Source organism: Ochotona curzoniae, unplaced genomic scaffold (genome assembly GCF_017591425.1).
Source record: "Ochotona curzoniae isolate NIBS_2020 unplaced genomic scaffold, NIBS_Ocur_1.0 scaffold_4937, whole genome shotgun sequence".
Classification (NCBI taxonomy): domain Eukaryota; kingdom Metazoa; phylum Chordata; class Mammalia; order Lagomorpha; family Ochotonidae; genus Ochotona; species Ochotona curzoniae.
The window spans coordinates 5,809,288-5,825,773 of NW_024467126.1; the positions used below are offsets into that span (position 1 = coordinate 5,809,288).

The 16,486-nt window shown below is 61.7% G+C and overlaps 1 protein-coding gene across 1 annotated transcript in view; it reads right to left on the minus strand.

Moving 5' to 3' along the window:
• Positions 1–16,486, minus strand: part of MUC2 (mucin 2, oligomeric mucus/gel-forming) — a 32,149-nt gene that overhangs the window by 9,454 nt on the left and 6,209 nt on the right. The window contains exons 16-32 of the mRNA XM_040970832.1: positions 15,999–16,254; positions 15,775–15,827; positions 15,592–15,692; positions 15,141–15,292; positions 14,025–14,163; positions 13,720–13,830; positions 13,446–13,625; positions 13,118–13,357; positions 12,489–12,645; positions 11,812–11,943; positions 11,476–11,623; positions 10,512–10,555; positions 10,103–10,297; positions 9,211–9,496; positions 8,692–9,060; positions 7,850–8,283; positions 2,396–2,842 (exon numbers count right to left, since the gene is read on the minus strand). Coding sequence (XP_040826766.1) covers positions 2,396–2,842; positions 7,850–8,283; positions 8,692–9,060; positions 9,211–9,496; positions 10,103–10,297; positions 10,512–10,555; positions 11,476–11,623; positions 11,812–11,943; positions 12,489–12,645; positions 13,118–13,357; positions 13,446–13,625; positions 13,720–13,830; positions 14,025–14,163; positions 15,141–15,292; positions 15,592–15,692; positions 15,775–15,827; positions 15,999–16,254 — 3,444 coding nt within the window. The remainder of the gene's footprint in view (positions 1–2,395; positions 2,843–7,849; positions 8,284–8,691; positions 9,061–9,210; positions 9,497–10,102; positions 10,298–10,511; positions 10,556–11,475; positions 11,624–11,811; positions 11,944–12,488; positions 12,646–13,117; positions 13,358–13,445; positions 13,626–13,719; positions 13,831–14,024; positions 14,164–15,140; positions 15,293–15,591; positions 15,693–15,774; positions 15,828–15,998; positions 16,255–16,486) is intronic.

The window sequence follows — 16,486 nt, forward strand, 5'->3', positions numbered from 1 at the left end:
GGTGTTGTGGTTGCACTGGAGGTGGTAGTAGGTGTGGTGGTGCTGGGTGGAGTTGTGGTTGGGGTCTCAGTGGGGTAGGTGGTGAGTGTGGACGTGGTGGGTGTTGTGTTGGAGATCTCAGTGATGGTGGTGGGTGTTGCGGTTGGGGTCTCAGTGCTGGTGGTGGTGGTGGTGGGTGTGGAAGTGTGTGTTTTGGGCGTAGTGGTTGGGCTGGAGGTGGTAGTGGGTGTGGTGGTATGAGCTGTGCTTGAGGTCTCAGTGGGTATGGTAGTGGGTGTGGAGGTGGTGGGTGTTGTGGTGGAGATCTCAGTGGTTGTGGTGGGTGTTGGTGTTGGGGTCTCAGTGGTAGAGGTGGTGGGTGTGGTGGTGTGTGTTTTGGGCGTAGTGGTTGCAGTTGAGGTGGTAGTGGATGTGGTGGAGGGAGTTGTGATTGGCGTCTCAGTGGGTGTGGTGGTGGGTGTGGAGGTGGTGTGTGTTGTGGTGGAGATCTCAGTGGTGGCGGTGGGTGTTTGAGTTGGTGTCTCACTGCTCTTGGTGGTGGTGGGTGTGGTAGTTGTTATGGGTGTTGTGGTTGGGCTGGAGGTGGCAGTGTGTGTGGGTGTGGTGTTGGGTGTTGTGGTTGGGGTCTCAGTGCTCTTGCTGGTGGTGGGTGTGGAGGTGGTGTGTGTTGTAGTGGAGATCTCAGTGGTGGTGGTGGGTGTTGGGGTTGGTGTCTCAGTGGTGGTGGTGGGTGTCGGGGTTGGGGTCTCAGTGGTGGTGGTGGGTGTTGTGGTGGAGGTCCTTGTCGTGCTTTCTGTTGCGGTGGTGGTACACTCTGTCATCTCTATCCATTTACAGCAGAGCACGTTGATCTCGTAGTTCATGCAGTAGGGCTGGGGGAAGGGCCGTCCTCCGGGCACCTGGTCCTTATTCCTGCACACCAGTCCGTCATGGCGGTTGCACACCACAGTCTGTCCAAGCTGGTCCAGTGGCAGGCTGGGAAACATGGCAGATCTGCAGGAGATGTTCTTTGCAAAAGAGGGTGGTGCACAGACACTTTCCACGGTTTCATTATCTCCACCTTCTTGGGTAAACTCAGGCTTGCCAGAATCGTGCCAGCCAGTCCATTCACATACTTTCTGCGGATGACATGTAATATGTGTTGTAGTGGGTGTTATGATTGTGGTCTCAGTGGCTGTGTGGGTGGGTATGGAGGTGGTAGGTGTTGTGGTTGCACTGGAGGTGGTAGTGGGTGTGGTGGTGCTGGGTGGAGTTGTGGTTGGGGTCTCAGTGGGGTAAGTGGTGAGTGTGGAGGTGGTGGGTGTTGTGTTGGAGATCTCAGTGATGGTGGTGGGTGTTGCGGTTGGGGTCTCAGTGCTGGTGGTGGTGGTGGTGGGTGTGGAAGTGTGTGTTTTGGGCGTAGTGGTTGGGCTGGAGGTGGTAGTGGGTGTGGTGGTATGAGCTGTGCTTGAGGTCTCAGTGGGTATGGTAGTGGGTGTGGAGGTGGTGGGTGTTGTGGTGGAGATCTCAGTGGTTGTGGTGGGTGTTGGTGTTGGGGTCTCAGTGGTAGAGGTGGTGGGTGTGGTGGTGTGTGTTTTGGGCGTAGTGGTTGCAGTTGAGGTGGTAGTGGATGTGGTGGAGGGAGTTGTGATTGGGGTCTCAGTGGGTGTGGTGGTGGTGTGCGTTGTGGTGGAGATCTCAGTGGTGGCGGTGGGTGTTTGAGTTGGTGTCTCACTGCTCTTGGTGGTGGTGGGTGTGGTAGTTGTTATGGGTGTTGTGGTTGGGCTGGAGGTGGCAGTGTGTGTGGGTGTGGTGTTGGGTGTTGTGGTTGGGGTCTCAGTGCTCTTGCTGGTGGTGGGTGTGGAGGTGGTGTGTGTTGTAGTGGAGATCTCAGTGGTGGTGGTGGGTGTTGGGGTTGGTGTCTCAGTGGTGGTGGTGGGTGTCGGGGTTGGGGTCTCAGTGGTGGTGGTGGGTGTTGTGGTGGAGGTCCTTGTCGTGCTTTCTGTTGCGGTGGTGGTACACTCTGTCATCTCTATCCATTTACAGCAGAGCACGTTGATCTCGTAGTTCATGCAGTAGGGCTGGGGGAAGGGCCGTCCTCCGGGCACCTGGTCCTTATTCCTGCACACCAGTCCGTCATGGCGGTTGCACACCACAGTCTGTCCAAGCTGGTCCAGTGGCAGGCTGGGAAACATGGCAGATCTGCAGGAGATGTTCTTTGCAAAAGAGGGTGGTGCACAGACACTTTCCACGGTTTCATTATCTCCACCTTCTTGGGTAAACTCAGGCTTGCCAGAATCGTGCCAGCCAGTCCATTCACATACTTTCTGCGGATGACATGTAATATGTGTTGTAGTGGGTGTTGTGATTGTGGTCTCAGTGGCTGTGTGGGTGGTGGTAGGTGTTGTGGTTGCACTGGAGGTGGTAGTAGGTGTGGTGGTGCTGGGTGGAGTTGTGGTTGGGGTCTCAGTGGGGTAGGTGGTGAGTGTGGACGTGGTGGGTGTTGTGTTGGAGATCTCAGTGATGGTGGTGGGTGTTGCGGTTGGGGTCTCAGTGCTGGTGGTGGTGGTGGTGGGTGTGGAAGTGTGTGTTTTGGGCGTAGTGGTTGGGCTGGAGGTGGTAGTGGGTGTGGTGGTATGAGCTGTGCTTGAGGTCTCAGTGGGTATGGTAGTGGGTGTGGAGGTGGTGGGTGTTGTGGTGGAGATCTCAGTGGTTGTGGTGGGTGTTGGTGTTGGGGTCTCAGTGGTAGAGGTGGTGGGTGTGGTGGTGTGTGTTTTGGGCGTAGTGGTTGCAGTTGAGGTGGTAGTGGATGTGGTGGAGGGAGTTGTGATTGGCGTCTCAGTGGGTGTGGTGGTGGGTGTGGAGGTGGTGTGTGTTGTGGTGGAGATCTCAGTGGTGGCGGTGGGTGTTTGAGTTGGTGTCTCACTGCTCTTGGTGGTGGTGGGTGTGGTAGTTGTTATGGGTGTTGTGGTTGGGCTGGAGGTGGCAGTGTGTGTGGGTGTGGTGTTGGGTGTTGTGGTTGGGGTCTCAGTGCTCTTGCTGGTGGTGGGTGTGGAGGTGGTGTGTGTTGTAGTGGAGATCTCAGTGGTGGTGGTGGGTGTTGGGGTTGGTGTCTCAGTGGTGGTGGTGGGTGTCGGGGTTGGGGTCTCAGTGGTGGTGGTGGGTGTTGTGGTGGAGGTCCTTGTCGTGCTTTCTGTTGCGGTGGTGGTACACTCTGTCATCTCTATCCATTTACAGCAGAGCACGTTGATCTCGTAGTTCATGCAGTAGGGCTGGGGGAAGGGCCGTCCTCCGGGCACCTGGTCCTTATTCCTGCACACCAGTCCGTCATGGCGGTTGCACACCACAGTCTGTCCAAGCTGGTCCAGTGGCAGGCTGGGAAACATGGCAGATCTGCAGGAGATGTTCTTTGCAAAAGAGGGTGGTGCACAGACACTTTCCACGGTTTCATTATCTCCACCTTCTTGGGTAAACTCAGGCTTGCCAGAATCGTGCCAGCCAGTCCATTCACATACTTTCTGCGGATGACATGTAATATGTGTTGTAGTGGGTGTTATGATTGTGGTCTCAGTGGCTGTGTGGGTGGGTATGGAGGTGGTAGGTGTTGTGGTTGCACTGGAGGTGGTAGTGGGTGTGGTGGTGCTGGGTGGAGTTGTGGTTGGGGTCTCAGTGGGGTAAGTGGTGAGTGTGGAGGTGGTGGGTGTTGTGTTGGAGATCTCAGTGATGGTGGTGGGTGTTGCGGTTGGGGTCTCAGTGCTGGTGGTGGTGGTGGTGGGTGTGGAAGTGTGTGTTTTGGGCGTAGTGGTTGGGCTGGAGGTGGTAGTGGGTGTGGTGGTATGAGCTGTGCTTGAGGTCTCAGTGGGTATGGTAGTGGGTGTGGAGGTGGTGGGTGTTGTGGTGGAGATCTCAGTGGTTGTGGTGGGTGTTGGTGTTGGGGTCTCAGTGGTAGAGGTGGTGGGTGTGGTGGTGTGTGTTTTGGGCGTAGTGGTTGCAGTTGAGGTGGTAGTGGATGTGGTGGAGGGAGTTGTGATTGGGGTCTCAGTGGGTGTGGTGGTGGTGTGCGTTGTGGTGGAGATCTCAGTGGTGGCGGTGGGTGTTTGAGTTGGTGTCTCACTGCTCTTGGTGGTGGTGGGTGTGGTAGTTGTTATGGGTGTTGTGGTTGGGCTGGAGGTGGCAGTGTGTGTGGGTGTGGTGTTGGGTGTTGTGGTTGGGGTCTCAGTGCTCTTGCTGGTGGTGGGTGTGGAGGTGGTGTGTGTTGTAGTGGAGATCTCAGTGGTGGTGGTGGGTGTTGGGGTTGGTGTCTCAGTGGTGGTGGTGGGTGTCGGGGTTGGGGTCTCAGTGGTGGTGGTGGGTGTTGTGGTGGAGGTCCTTGTCGTGCTTTCTGTTGCGGTGGTGGTACACTCTGTCATCTCTATCCATTTACAGCAGAGCACGTTGATCTCGTAGTTCATGCAGTAGGGCTGGGGGAAGGGCCGTCCTCCGGGCACCTGGTCCTTATTCCTGCACACCAGTCCGTCATGGCGGTTGCACACCACAGTCTGTCCAAGCTGGTCCAGTGGCAGGCTGGGAAACATGGCAGATCTGCAGGAGATGTTCTTTGCAAAAGAGGGTGGTGCACAGACACTTTCCACGGTTTCATTATCTCCACCTTCTTGGGTAAACTCAGGCTTGCCAGAATCGTGCCAGCCAGTCCATTCACATACTTTCTGCGGATGACATGTAATATGTGTTGTAGTGGGTGTTGTGATTGTGGTCTCAGTGGCTGTGTGGGTGGGTATGGAGGTGGTAGGTGTTGTGGTTGCACTGGAGGTGGTAGTGGGTGTGGTGGTGCTGGGTGGAGTTGTGGTTGGGGTCTCAGTGGGGTAGGTGGTGAGTGTGGAGGTGGTGGGTGTTGTGTTGGAGATCTCAGTGATGGTGGTGGGTGTTGCGGTTGGGGTCTCAGTGCTGGTGGTGGTGGTGGTGGGTGTGGAAGTGTGTGTTTTGGGCGTAGTGGTTGGGCTGGAGGTGGTAGTGGGTGTGGTGGTATGAGCTGTGCTTGAGGTCTCAGTGGGTATGGTAGTGGGTGTGGAAGTGGTGGGTGTTGTGGTGGAGATCTCAGTGGTTGTGGTGGGTGTTGGTGTTGGGGTCTCAGTGGTAGAGGTGGTGGGTGTGGTGGTGTGTGTTTTGGGCGTAGTGGTTGCAGTTGAGGTGGTAGTGGATGTGGTGGAGGGAGTTGTGATTGGCGTCTCAGTGGGTGTGGTGGTGGTGTGCGTTGTGGTGGTGTGTGTTGTGGTGGAGATCTCAGTGGTGGCGGTGGGTGTTTGAGTCGGTGTCTCACTGCTCTTGGTGGTGGTGGGTGTGGTAGTTGTTATGGGTGTTGTGGTTGGGCTGGAGGTGGCAGTGTGTGTGGGTGTGGTGTTGGGTGTTGTGGTTGGGGTCTCAGTGCTCTTGCTGGTGGTGGGTGTGGAGGTGGTGTGTGTTGTAGTGGAGATCTCAGTGGTGGTGGTGGGTGTTGGGGTTGGTGTCTCAGTGGTGGTGGTGGGTGTCGGGGTTGGGGTCTCAGTGGTGGTGGTGGGTGTTGTGGTGGAGGTCCTTGTCGTGCTTTCTGTTGCGGTGGTGGTACACTCTGTCATCTCTATCCATTTACAGCAGAGCACGTTGATCTCGTAGTTCATGCAGTAGGGCTGGGGGAAGGGCCGTCCTCCGGGCACCTGGTCCTTATTCCTGCACACCAGTCCGTCATGGCGGTTGCACACCACAGTCTGTCCAAGCTGGTCCAGTGGCAGGCTGGGAAACATGGCAGATCTGCAGGAGATGTTCTTTGCAAAAGAGGGTGGTGCACAGACACTTTCCACGGTTTCATTATCTCCACCTTCTTGGGTAAACTCAGGCTTGCCAGAATCGTGCCAGCCAGTCCATTCACATACTTTCTGCGGATGACATGTAATATGTGTTGTAGTGGGTGTTGTGATTGTGGTCTCAGTGGCTGTGTGGGTGGGTATGGAGGTGGTAGGTGTTGTGGTTGCACTGGAGGTGGTAGTGGGTGTGGTGGTGCTGGGTGGAGTTGTGGTTGGGGTCTCAGTGGGGTAGGTGGTGAGTGTGGACGTGGTGGGTGTTGTGTTGGAGATCTCAGTGATGGTGGTGGGTGTTGCGGTTGGGGTCTCAGTGCTGGTGGTGGTGGTGGTGGGTGTGGAAGTGTGTGTTTTGGGCGTAGTGGTTGGGCTGGAGGTGGTAGTGGGTGTGGTGGTATGAGCTGTGCTTGAGGTCTCAGTGGGTATGGTAGTGGGTGTGGAGGTGGTGGGTGTTGTGGTGGAGATCTCAGTGGTTGTGGTGGGTGTTGGTGTTGGGGTCTCAGTGGTAGAGGTGGTGGGTGTGGTGGTGTGTGTTTTGGGCGTAGTGGTTGCAGTTGAGGTGGTAGTGGATGTGGTGGAGGGAGTTGTGATTGGGGTCTCGGTGGGTGTGGTGGTGGTGTGTGTTGTGGTGGAGATCTCAGTGGTGGCGGTGGGTGTTTGAGTTGGTGTCTCACTGCTCTTGGTGGTGGTGGGTGTGGTAGTTGTTATGGGTGTTGTGGTTGGGCTGGAGGTGGCAGTGTGTGTGGGTGTGGTGTTGGGTGTTGTGGTTGGGGTCTCAGTGCTCTTGCTGGTGGTGGGTGTGGAGGTGGTGTGTGTTGTAGTGGAGATCTCAGTGGTGGTGGTGGGTGTTGGGGTTGGTGTCTCAGTGGTGGTGGTGGGTGTTGGGGACGGTGTCTCAGTGGTGGTGGTGGGTGTTGGGGTTGGTGTCTCAGTGGTGGTGGTGGGTGTTGTGGTGGAGGTCCTTGTCGTGCTTTCTGTTGCGGTGGTGGTACACTCTGTCATCTCTATCCATTTACAGCAGAGCACGTTGATCTCGTAGTTCATGCAGTAGTGCTGGGGGAAGGGCCGTCCTCCGGGCACCTGGTCCTTATTCCTGCACACCAGTCCGTCATGGCGGTTGCACACCACAGTCTGTCCAAGCTGGTCCAGTGGCAGGCTGGGAAACATGGCAGATCTGCAGGAGATGTTCTTTGCAAAAGAGGGTGGTGCACAGACACTTTCCACGGTTTCATTATCTCCACCTTCTTGGGTAAACTCAGGCTTGCCAGAATCGTGCCAGCCAGTCCATTCACATACTTTCTGCGGATGACATGTAATATGTGTTGTAGTGGGTGTTGTGATTGTGGTCTCAGTGGCTGTGTGGGTGGGTATGGAGGTGGTAGGTGTTGTGGTTGCACTGGAGGTGGTAGTGGGTGTGGTGGTGCTGGGTGGAGTTGTGGTTGGGGTCTCAGTGGGGTAAGTGGTGAGTGTGGAGGTGGTGGGTGTTGTGTTGGAGATCTCAGTGATGGTGGTGGGTGTTGCGGTTGGGGTCTCAGTGCTGGTGGTGGTGGTGGTGGGTGTGGAAGTGTGTGTTTTGGGCGTAGTGGTTGGGCTGGAGGTGGTAGTGGGTGTGGTGGTATGAGCTGTGCTTGAGGTCTCAGTGGGTATGGTAGTGGGTGTTGTGGTGATCTCAGTGGTTGTGGTGGGTGTTGGTGTTGGGGTCTCAGTGCTGGTGGTGGTGTGTGTTTTGGGCGTAGTGGTTGCAGTTGAGGTGGTAGTGGATGTGGTGGAGGGAGTTGTGATTGGCGTCTCAGTGGGTGTGGTGGTGGTGTGCGTTGTGGTGGTGTGTGTTGTGGTGGAGATCTCAGTGGTGGCGGTGGGTGTTTGAGTCGGTGCCTCACTGCTCTTGGTGGTGGTGGGTGTGGTAGTTGTTATGGGTGTTGTGGTTGGGCTGGAGGTGGCAGTGTGTGTGGGTGTGGTGTTGGGTGTTGTGGTTGGGGTCTCAGTGCTCTTGCTGGTGGTGGGTGTGGAGGTGGTGTGTGTTGTAGTGGAGATCTCAGTGGTGGTGGTGGGTGTTGGGGTTGGTGTCTCAGTGGTGGTGGTGGTTGTTGTGGCTGGTGTCTCAGTGGTGGTGGTGGGTGTTGTGGTGGAGGTCCTTGTCGTGGTTTTTGTTGTGGTGGTGGTGCATTGTGTCTGATTACAGCAGAGCACGTTGATCTCGTAGTTCATGCAGTAGGGCTGGGGGAAGGGCCGTCCTCCGGGCACCTGGTCCTTATTCCTGCACACCAGTCCGTCATGGAGGTTGCACACCACAGTCTGTCCAAGCTGGTCCAGTGGCAGGCTGGGAAACATGGCAGATCTGCAGGAGATGTTCTTTGCAAAAGAGGGTGGTGCACAGACACTTTCCACGGTTTCATTATCTCCACCTTCTTGGGTAAACTCAGGCTTGCCAGAATCGTGCCAGCCAGTCCACTGGCATTGTGGTGCACATGTAGTTGATGGAGTGATGGAGGGAGTTGGTGTTGAAGTAGAGGGTGTGGGTGTTGAAGAATATTCGGGTTTGGTGTGCGGGGTTGAATGTGTGTGTGTTGAAGTAGAAATGGTGGTGGAGATTGTAGAGGGTGTTGGTGTTGAACTAGAGAAGGTGGTGGAGGGGGTGGTTGTTGAAGTAGAGGGGGTGGTGGGCGGTGTGGATGGTGTTGGTGTAGAAGTAGAGAAGGGGGTGGTAGGCGGGGTTGAGGGAGTGACTGTTGAAGAGGATGGTGTGGTGTGCGGGGTTGAAGGTGCGTGTGTTGATGTGGAAGAGGTGGTGGAGTGGGTGGAGGGGGTTGGTGTTGACGTAGAGGGGGTGGTGGGTGATGTGGAGGGGGTTGGTGTTGACGTAGAGGGGGTGGTGGGTGATGTGGAGGGGGTTGGTGTTGACGTAGAGGGGGTGGTGGGTGATGTGGAGGGGGTTGGTGTTGACGTGGAGGGGGTGGTGGGTGGTGTGGAGGGTGTTGGTGTTGATGTGGAGGGGGTGGTGGGTGATGTGGAGGGGGTTGGTGTTGACGTGGAGGGGGTGGTGGGTGGTGTGGAGGGGGTTGGTGTTGATGTGGAGGGGGTGGTGGGTGATGTGGAGGGGGTTGGTGTTGACGTGGAGGGGGTGGTGGGTGATGTGGAGGGGGTTGGTGTTGACGTAGAGGGGGTGGTGGGTGATGTGGAGGGGGTTGGTGTTGACGTGGAGGGGGTGGTGGGTGATGTGGAGGGGGTTGGTGTTAACGTGGAGGGGGTGGTGGGTGATGTGGAGGGGGTTGGTGTTGACGTGGAGGGGGTGGGTGCTGAAGAGGAGGGTCTGCTGGTGGGTGAGGTGGAGACGGTGGACACTGAAGTGGCGTGTGTGGTGGAGGACGTAGTCGTTGGTGGCAGCGTTGTGGAGGTCGGACAGGTTCCGTGGGGCACACAGCATTTGACACGTATCTCATAGTCGTAGCAGAGCTCAAACACTCCTTTGCCATACTGATTGGCGTTCACACAGCTGAACCCCTGGGAGACGCTGCACTCCGCTTTCTGGTCCAGCTTTTCCCAGCTGAGGTGCGGTTCTGTGGCCGACCTACACTCGATGTCAACGGGCTTCTCGCACACGCTGTCGAACGCCTCATGGTCACCGCCGTCAGTGCCACTGGTCGGGTGGTCCTCATTGATCCAGTCAGACCACCAGCAGCACGTACCTGGGAACCAGAGCCACGTGGGACACCCAGCCCTGCGGCCACTGCCGCTCCCCTCCTGTGGTCACTGATGGACCTGGGCGTAGCCCGGGGCCCTGGAGCTGGCCCACATGCAGCTGGGCAGCTGAGACCCAGAAGGCAGGCCCACCAGCCCCCAGCCACACCCGTGTATGAGAGCCATGGGTGCCCCTTCCTCAGCTCAGGGTACAGGTCACGTGAGGGCGGCCCAGCTCAGGTGGCAAGCACAGGAGAGGGCTCTGCCTCCACTCCTGACCTGCACGGCAAACGGTGAACAGAGTCCCCAGTACCCACTGGACCCCGGGCAGCATGGACCCCTGCATGCCCGGCGTGCCCTGTGTGCCACTCACCATTTGACGTCGTGGGAACTGTAACAGAGGCAGGGGGAGGGAAAAGGCCGTCATTACATGGTCACATGTTCCTTATCCCCTCCCCTGCCCGGCCTCCCCTTCCCCTGGCAGCTTTTTCAGCAGGGGCCATGGTGCCCACCAGAACCACTGCCCAGGGATGGGAGGCACTTGGACCAACTCCCTCAACACTAACACAGGGGACCCAACTATGCCAGCGAGGTGTGTGTGGCTGGGGGCATACCTGAGCTGCTGGTGCTGCTGGTGGTGCTGGTGCTGGTGCTGGTGAGGAGGGTGCTGGGCGTGGCAGGGGTGCTGGTGTGGGTGATCGGCGACGGGGTGGACACGCAGACATTGAAATGCTGATACACTGTCCCGTTGGGGCCGCAGATGTCCCAGAAGCAGAACCCGCGGTCCTGTGTCTGGTTGACAACCTTCCCTGGGGACAGCAGCATGCCAACCGCCGGTCAGCAAGGCGGGCAGAGAGGACCGTCCCCAGGGGTGCAGGCACAGACAGAACCACTGGGAATCACCAGGAATGCAGAGTGCCAGGGAGGCCCCGCCCCCAGGCTCTCCAGGCCCCGCCCAGGTCCTCCCTGACCCCGCCTCCAGGCTCCTCAGGCCCCGCCTCCTGGCCTGGGTGCTCAGCTCACCTTCCTCCCACTGGCAGTGGACCTTTGAATGCTCCGTGCAAGTGCTACAAGGCAAGGACACTGGCTGCAGGGCCTCCCCCACCCACGTCCTGGTCCCCAGCCCCATCCACAGCACTGTCACCATGACCCCTGTGGGCCCTCACCTGCGAGGGGGACAGAGGCCCTGGGCCATGCACCCTGTGTGCCCTGTGCCCTGTGTGCCCTGCGTGCCCTGTGTGTGCCCTGTGTGTCCTGCATGCCCTGTGTGCCCTGTGCCCTCTGTGTCCTGCATGCCCTGTGTGCCCTGTGCCCTCTGTACCCTGTGTGCCCTGTGTGCTCTATGTGCCCTGCATGCCCTGTGTGCCCTGTGTGCCCTGCATGCTCTGTGTGCCCTGTGTGCCCTGCATGCCCTGTGTGCCCTGCATGCTCTGTGTGCCCTGCATGCTCTGTGTGCCCTGTGTGCCCTGCATGCCCTGTGTACCATGCATGCCCTGCATGCCCTGTGTGCCCTGTGCACTCTGTGCCCTCTGTGCCCTCTGTGCCCTGTGTGCCCTGTGTGCCCTGTGTGCCCTGTGCACTCTGTGCTCTGTGTGCCCTGTGTGCCCTGTGCACTCTGTGCCCTGTGTGCCCTATGTGTCCTGTGTACCCTGTGTACCCTGTGTGCCCTGTGTGTGCCCTGCATGCCCTGCGTGCCCTGTGTGCACTCTGTGCCCTGTGTGCACTCTGTGCCCTGTGCCCTGTGTGCCCTGTGCACTCTGTGCCCTGTGTGCCCTGCATGCCCTGTGTGCCCTGCATGCCCTGTGTGCCCTGTGTGTCCTGTGTACCCTGTGTATCCTGTGTGCCCTGTGTGTGCCCTGCATGCCCTGCGTGCCCTGTGTGCACTCTGTGCCCTGTGTGCCCTGCATGCCCTGTGTGCCCTGTGTGCCCTGCATGCCCTCTGTGTTCTCTGCGTGCCCTGCGCACCCTGTGCACCCCGGCTCAGTACCAGGACTTGCAGATGTCCTCTGTGGGCACGTGTTCTCCCGGAGTGTAGTGGTTGTCCTCGATGTAGCACCCACAGCGGTTGGCAGTGACACACTTCTTGAGGTCCTCGTCATAGATGGGCTTGTGCCTAGGGCATCGGGGGTAGCACCCTGCAGGGCGACAGGGATGGCTCGCCCACCAGGCCTTTGCCCAGTACCTCTCACTCAGAGGAGTCCCCAGCTCAGCAACAAATGTCACCAGGTGATCCGGCCCATCCTGGGCCTCAGCTCCAGCTGCTTGGCTGCTCTGGAGAGGCTGGGTGTCCCATGCCAACTCCCAGCCCTCGTCCCCTGCTCACCCTCCAGGTAGGACACGGAGATGTTGGAGTGAATGCCATTGATGGTCCTGCAGGTCTCGAAGCTGCGGTTCCCACAGGGCTCATAATGCCACTCACACTCATTGGGCGGGTTGTAGTAGTCGCAGAAGATGGCTGGGTGGGGGGAACAGAGACAGGTGACGCCCAGGCTCCCAGCAGTGCCCAGGGCAGAGGGGACAGCCCCAAGCTCCCAGTGGTGCCCAGGGAGAGGAGACCCAGGCTCCCAGCAGTGCCCGGGGCAGAGGGGACAGCCCTGGGCTCCCAACAGTGCCCAGGGAGGGGGAGACCCAGGCTCCCAGCAGTGCCCGGGGTGGGAGGGAACAGCCCCAAGCTTTCAGTGGTGCCCAGGGAGGGGGAGACCCAGGCTCCCAGCAGTGCCCGGGGCAGAGGGGACAGCCCTGGGCTCCCAACAGTGCCCAGGGAGAGGAGACCCAGGCTCCCAGCAGTGCCTGGGGTGGGAGGGAACAGCCCCAAGCTCTCCTTGGTGCCCAGGAAGGGAACAGCCCCAAGCTCCCAGTGGTGCCCAGGGCAAGGTTAGTTTGACTGTGACACAGCAGGGACATTCCAGGGCCCCAGTGTCCCACAGCAACCCTGAGGTAGGATGCAAGGACGCCCAACCCATGGCCTGGAGCCCCGTGTGCCAGAGCATGGGCACTCACGGCACAGATCCGGTGTCCTCCAGTACACGCAGGCGCCAGCCTTGGTGCATTCCTGGGCGTAGGCGGCCACAGCCGAGCAGAAACACTCGCAGTCGCCACCCGTGTCGCAGGAACAGGAGTCGTGCACGCAGGCCTCATAGAAGACGGTGGGGTCCACCTGGGAAGACACCCGCTGAGCCCTGGGCCCTGCTGCCCTCACAGGCCCGCAGCTCCGGCCCCCGAGGCTGGTGCGGCTGGTGCACCAGGGCACTGCCAGGGTGGACAGCTCACCCCGCCCTGCAGGAGCAGGGCAGGGGTTCCAAGACCTGCCCCCTGAATTCCCCAAGCTCCTTCTTCCTCCACAGTGAGTGGGAGGGCAGAGGGAGGCTGTGGGCCCAGATAGGGGTCAAGCGGACAAGCCCTGTAGGGTGACCCCCAGTGTGCCTGGGCCGCAGCCAGCGCCATCAGCCCAGCTACAGGCCTCTTAGAGGCCAGCACGTCCCTGACCAGCCCCCCGCGCAGCCCACCATCTTGCTGCGGCCCCGCCCTCCATGCTGCGGCCCCGCCCTCCATGCTGCGGCCCCGCCCTCCATGCTGCAGCCCCGCCCTCCATGCTGAAGCCCCGCCCTCCATGCTGCGGCCCCGCCCACCTTGCCGTGGCACGGGCCGAACACGGAGCTCTTGAGGATGCTGCATTGCTTCTGGGCCCACGAGTGGCGGTGCGGGTTCAGGCTGCAGGGCTCCGGGGTGCTGCTCACGTCGGGGCAGGTGGAGGACTCCTTCCAGCTGTTGCCGAAGTCCAGCTCGCTGCTCACCACCATGTGGTCCCTCGTGGTGAAGTCGTTGGTGGAGCGGTCGTCGAAGTTCCCGCAGAGGCCGCACACGGTGCCCTGCAGGCCAGCACCCGGGCTCAGGCAGGCGGCCGGAGGGGGCCGGGGGGCCGGGGGCTCGGGGAGGAGCGGGGCGGGGGGCGCCCACCTTGTAGGAGGGAGCCAGCTTGATGAATATGGTGGTCTTCTTGTCCCAGATGACGATGACGCCGGTGCTGGCCTCCACCACCAGGTACTGGCCAACCTCCCGCGTGGTGAAGGCCGCACGCCGGGCGGCGTCCAGCTGCACCACCCAGCGCCGCTTCTCCTCCAGCTTCAGCTCTGTGCCCTGCGGGCGGGGGGGGGGGCGACAGGCTGGCTCACTGCTGCCCCAGGCCCCCAGCCCAGGGCGCGCACACCCCGCCAGCTGCGCCCACACTCACCCCCAGGAAGATCTTGATGGCCTTGGAGCAGGTGACGCCTGTGGTCCCGCAGGGGACGTTCTCCGTGATGATGCGGAAGGAGCCAGCAGAGGAGTTCTGGCCACAGTAGTCCTGGGGGGCAGGGTGGGCTCAGGGGATCCCGCAGTGCACGCACGCACAGGCCCCCTGTGTCCAGGCGGCCAGGGCGGCTGCAGGCACGGTCCCACAACTGGAGGGCAGAGGGTGTCTGTGCCCCTGCTCTGCTGCTGACTGGCAGGAGCCCTCCCCAGCAGAGCTGCCCACATCCCCGGCAGCAGCCAGCTCACCTGAGCAGCCACGTAGGAGCAGTGTCCATCGAAGTCGTAGTACTTCCCGTCAAAGGTCATGTAATGGCCACTCCCGTGGATGGAGCAGGTGCCGTGGCACTGCAGCTTGGTGCACTGCCATTGTCCTCCGCGGCAGGTGCTGCGAAGGCAGTACCGGGCACTTAGAGGCATCTGTGCCAGGTACTGCGGGCAGCCCCAAAAGGGCTCCCTCCCCTCAAGCCGTGGCCTGTCACCCTCAACCGCAGCTGGTCCCCTCCAGCTGCCCGTTCCCCCCAGCCGCGGCCTATCCCCCCCAGCTGCGGCCTATCCCCCCCCAGCCATGGCCCGTCCCCTCCAGCCGCGGCCCGTCCCCCCCAGCCACGGCCCATCCCCTCCAGCTGCAGCCCGTCCCCCCCAGCCACGGCCCGTCCCCTCCAGCTGCGGCCCGTCCCCCCCAGCCACGGCCCATCCCCCCCAGCCACGGCCCATCCCCCCAGCCACGGCCCATCCCCTCCAGCTGCAGCCCGTCCCCCCCAGCCACGGCCCGTCCCCTCCAGCTGCGGCCCGTCCCCCCCAGCCACGGCCCGTCCCCTCCAGCTGCGGCCCGTCCCCTCCAGCCGCGGCCTATCCCCCCCAGCTGCGGCCTATCCCCCCCCAGCCATGGCCCGTCCCCTCCAGCTGCGGCCCGTCCCCCCCAGCCACGGCCCGTCCCCTCCAGCCGCGGCCCATCCCCCCAGCCACGGCCCATCCCCTCCAGCTGCAGCCCGTCCCCCCCAGCCACGGCCCGTCCCCTCCAGCTGCGGCCCGTCCCCCCCAGCCACGGCCCGTCCCCTCCAGCTGCGGCCAGTCCTCTCCAGCCGCGGCTGTCCCCCCCAGCCACGGCCCGTCCCCTCCAGCTGCGGCCAGTCCTCTCCAGCTGCGGCCCGTCCCCCCCAGCCATGGCCCGTCCCCCCCAGCCATGGCCCGTCCCCTCCAGCCACGGCCCGTCCCCCCCAGCCGCGGCCCGTCCCCTCCAGCCGCGGCCCGTCCCCCCCAGCCACGGCCCGTCCCCTCCAGCCGCGGCCAGTCCTCTCCAGCCGCGGCCGTCCTCTCCAGCCGCGGCCCGTCCCCTCCAGCCACGGCCCCTCCCCGCCTCACCAGGTGTTGCAGTCCACTTTGATCTTGTCTCCAGATGAGTACAGTGAGGTGTGATACAAGCAGGGACAGTCGTCCTCCACTACACAGCCACCGCGACCATCATCAATCAACCCGTCGGGGCACACGCAACCACTGACACACTCCGTGTGGTACTGGGGGAACAGGAGTGGGTTGGGGAGACAGGAAAGCAAGCCCTCCTGGGGAGATGGGCCCACATGCCAGCCAGGGGAAGCGAGTGTCACCCCAGGCTGGGGAGTGCTGGCCAAGGACCCTCACCTGGCCTCTACCCAGGACTGCCCTGGCTGCCATTCCCTCCCGGGGAACAGGGAGTCGCACAGGACCCCCGTCCCCTCCACTGGGGCCCAGAGCCCCGCCCCAGCTCAGCACACTCCCAGCTCGCACACACAGGCACACACACGGGCAACACGCAGCAGCCCGCCCCAGCACGCACATAGCTGGCCACCAGCGTCTTGCAGCTGCGAGGGCGTGGTCTCAGCGTGGTCAGGGCAGTCAGATTGTTGCAGTCCACCAGGACCTTCGGGGCGGCACAGCCTGGGGGCAGAGGGGTGCCCTCAGCATGAGCAGAAGGTGGGGCTCCAGCCGGTGGTGAGGGGTGGGGGCAGCGTCCACTTACTCTGGGCAAGCAGCTTGACCTGCGTGCACTGCAGCCTCCCGTTCCGGCAAACGCTGCAAGAGGCAGGCGGCAGGTGAGCCGGGCTCCAGGTCCAGCTCAGGCTTGGTCCTGCCCCCGCTGTGCTCTGGTCACCCTGGGGCACCCCGGCTGGGAGTGGGAACAGCACAGGCCAACCCCCACCTGCTCCAGCCCACTCCCCACCCCACCGCGGCCGGGCAGCCCACCAGCGCTCCTCCTGCCGCAGCACCACGTCGCCCGCCTCCAGGTAGAGACCATTGTGATAGCAGGAGCACTTGGCCAGGGGCACACAGCGGCCCTTCTCGTCCAGGAAGGTGTGGTCGGGACAGCCGCAGCCGTCCACGGGTGCGAAGCCCTCCAGGCAGTGGCTGTTGCCCTCGGAGAGCGAGCGGCACGTCTGCTGGCACGTGGTCAGGTTGTACAAGAAGACCTGGGAGCTGGGGCAGGACCCCACCTCCTTGTCTGTGGACAGGGCGGGCGGTGCGAGGGTCAGCACTGCGGGGATGTCCGGAGGGGTCCGCCGTCCGCCGCCCGCTGCCCGCTGCCCGCCGCCCGCTGCCCCGCCGCCCGCCGCCCGCTGCCCTGCCGCCCGCTGCCCTGCCGCCCGCTGCCCCGCCGCCCGCTGCCCGCCGCCCGCTGCCCCGCCGCCCGCCGCCCGCTGCCCCGCCGCCCGCCGCCCGCTGCCCCGCCGCCC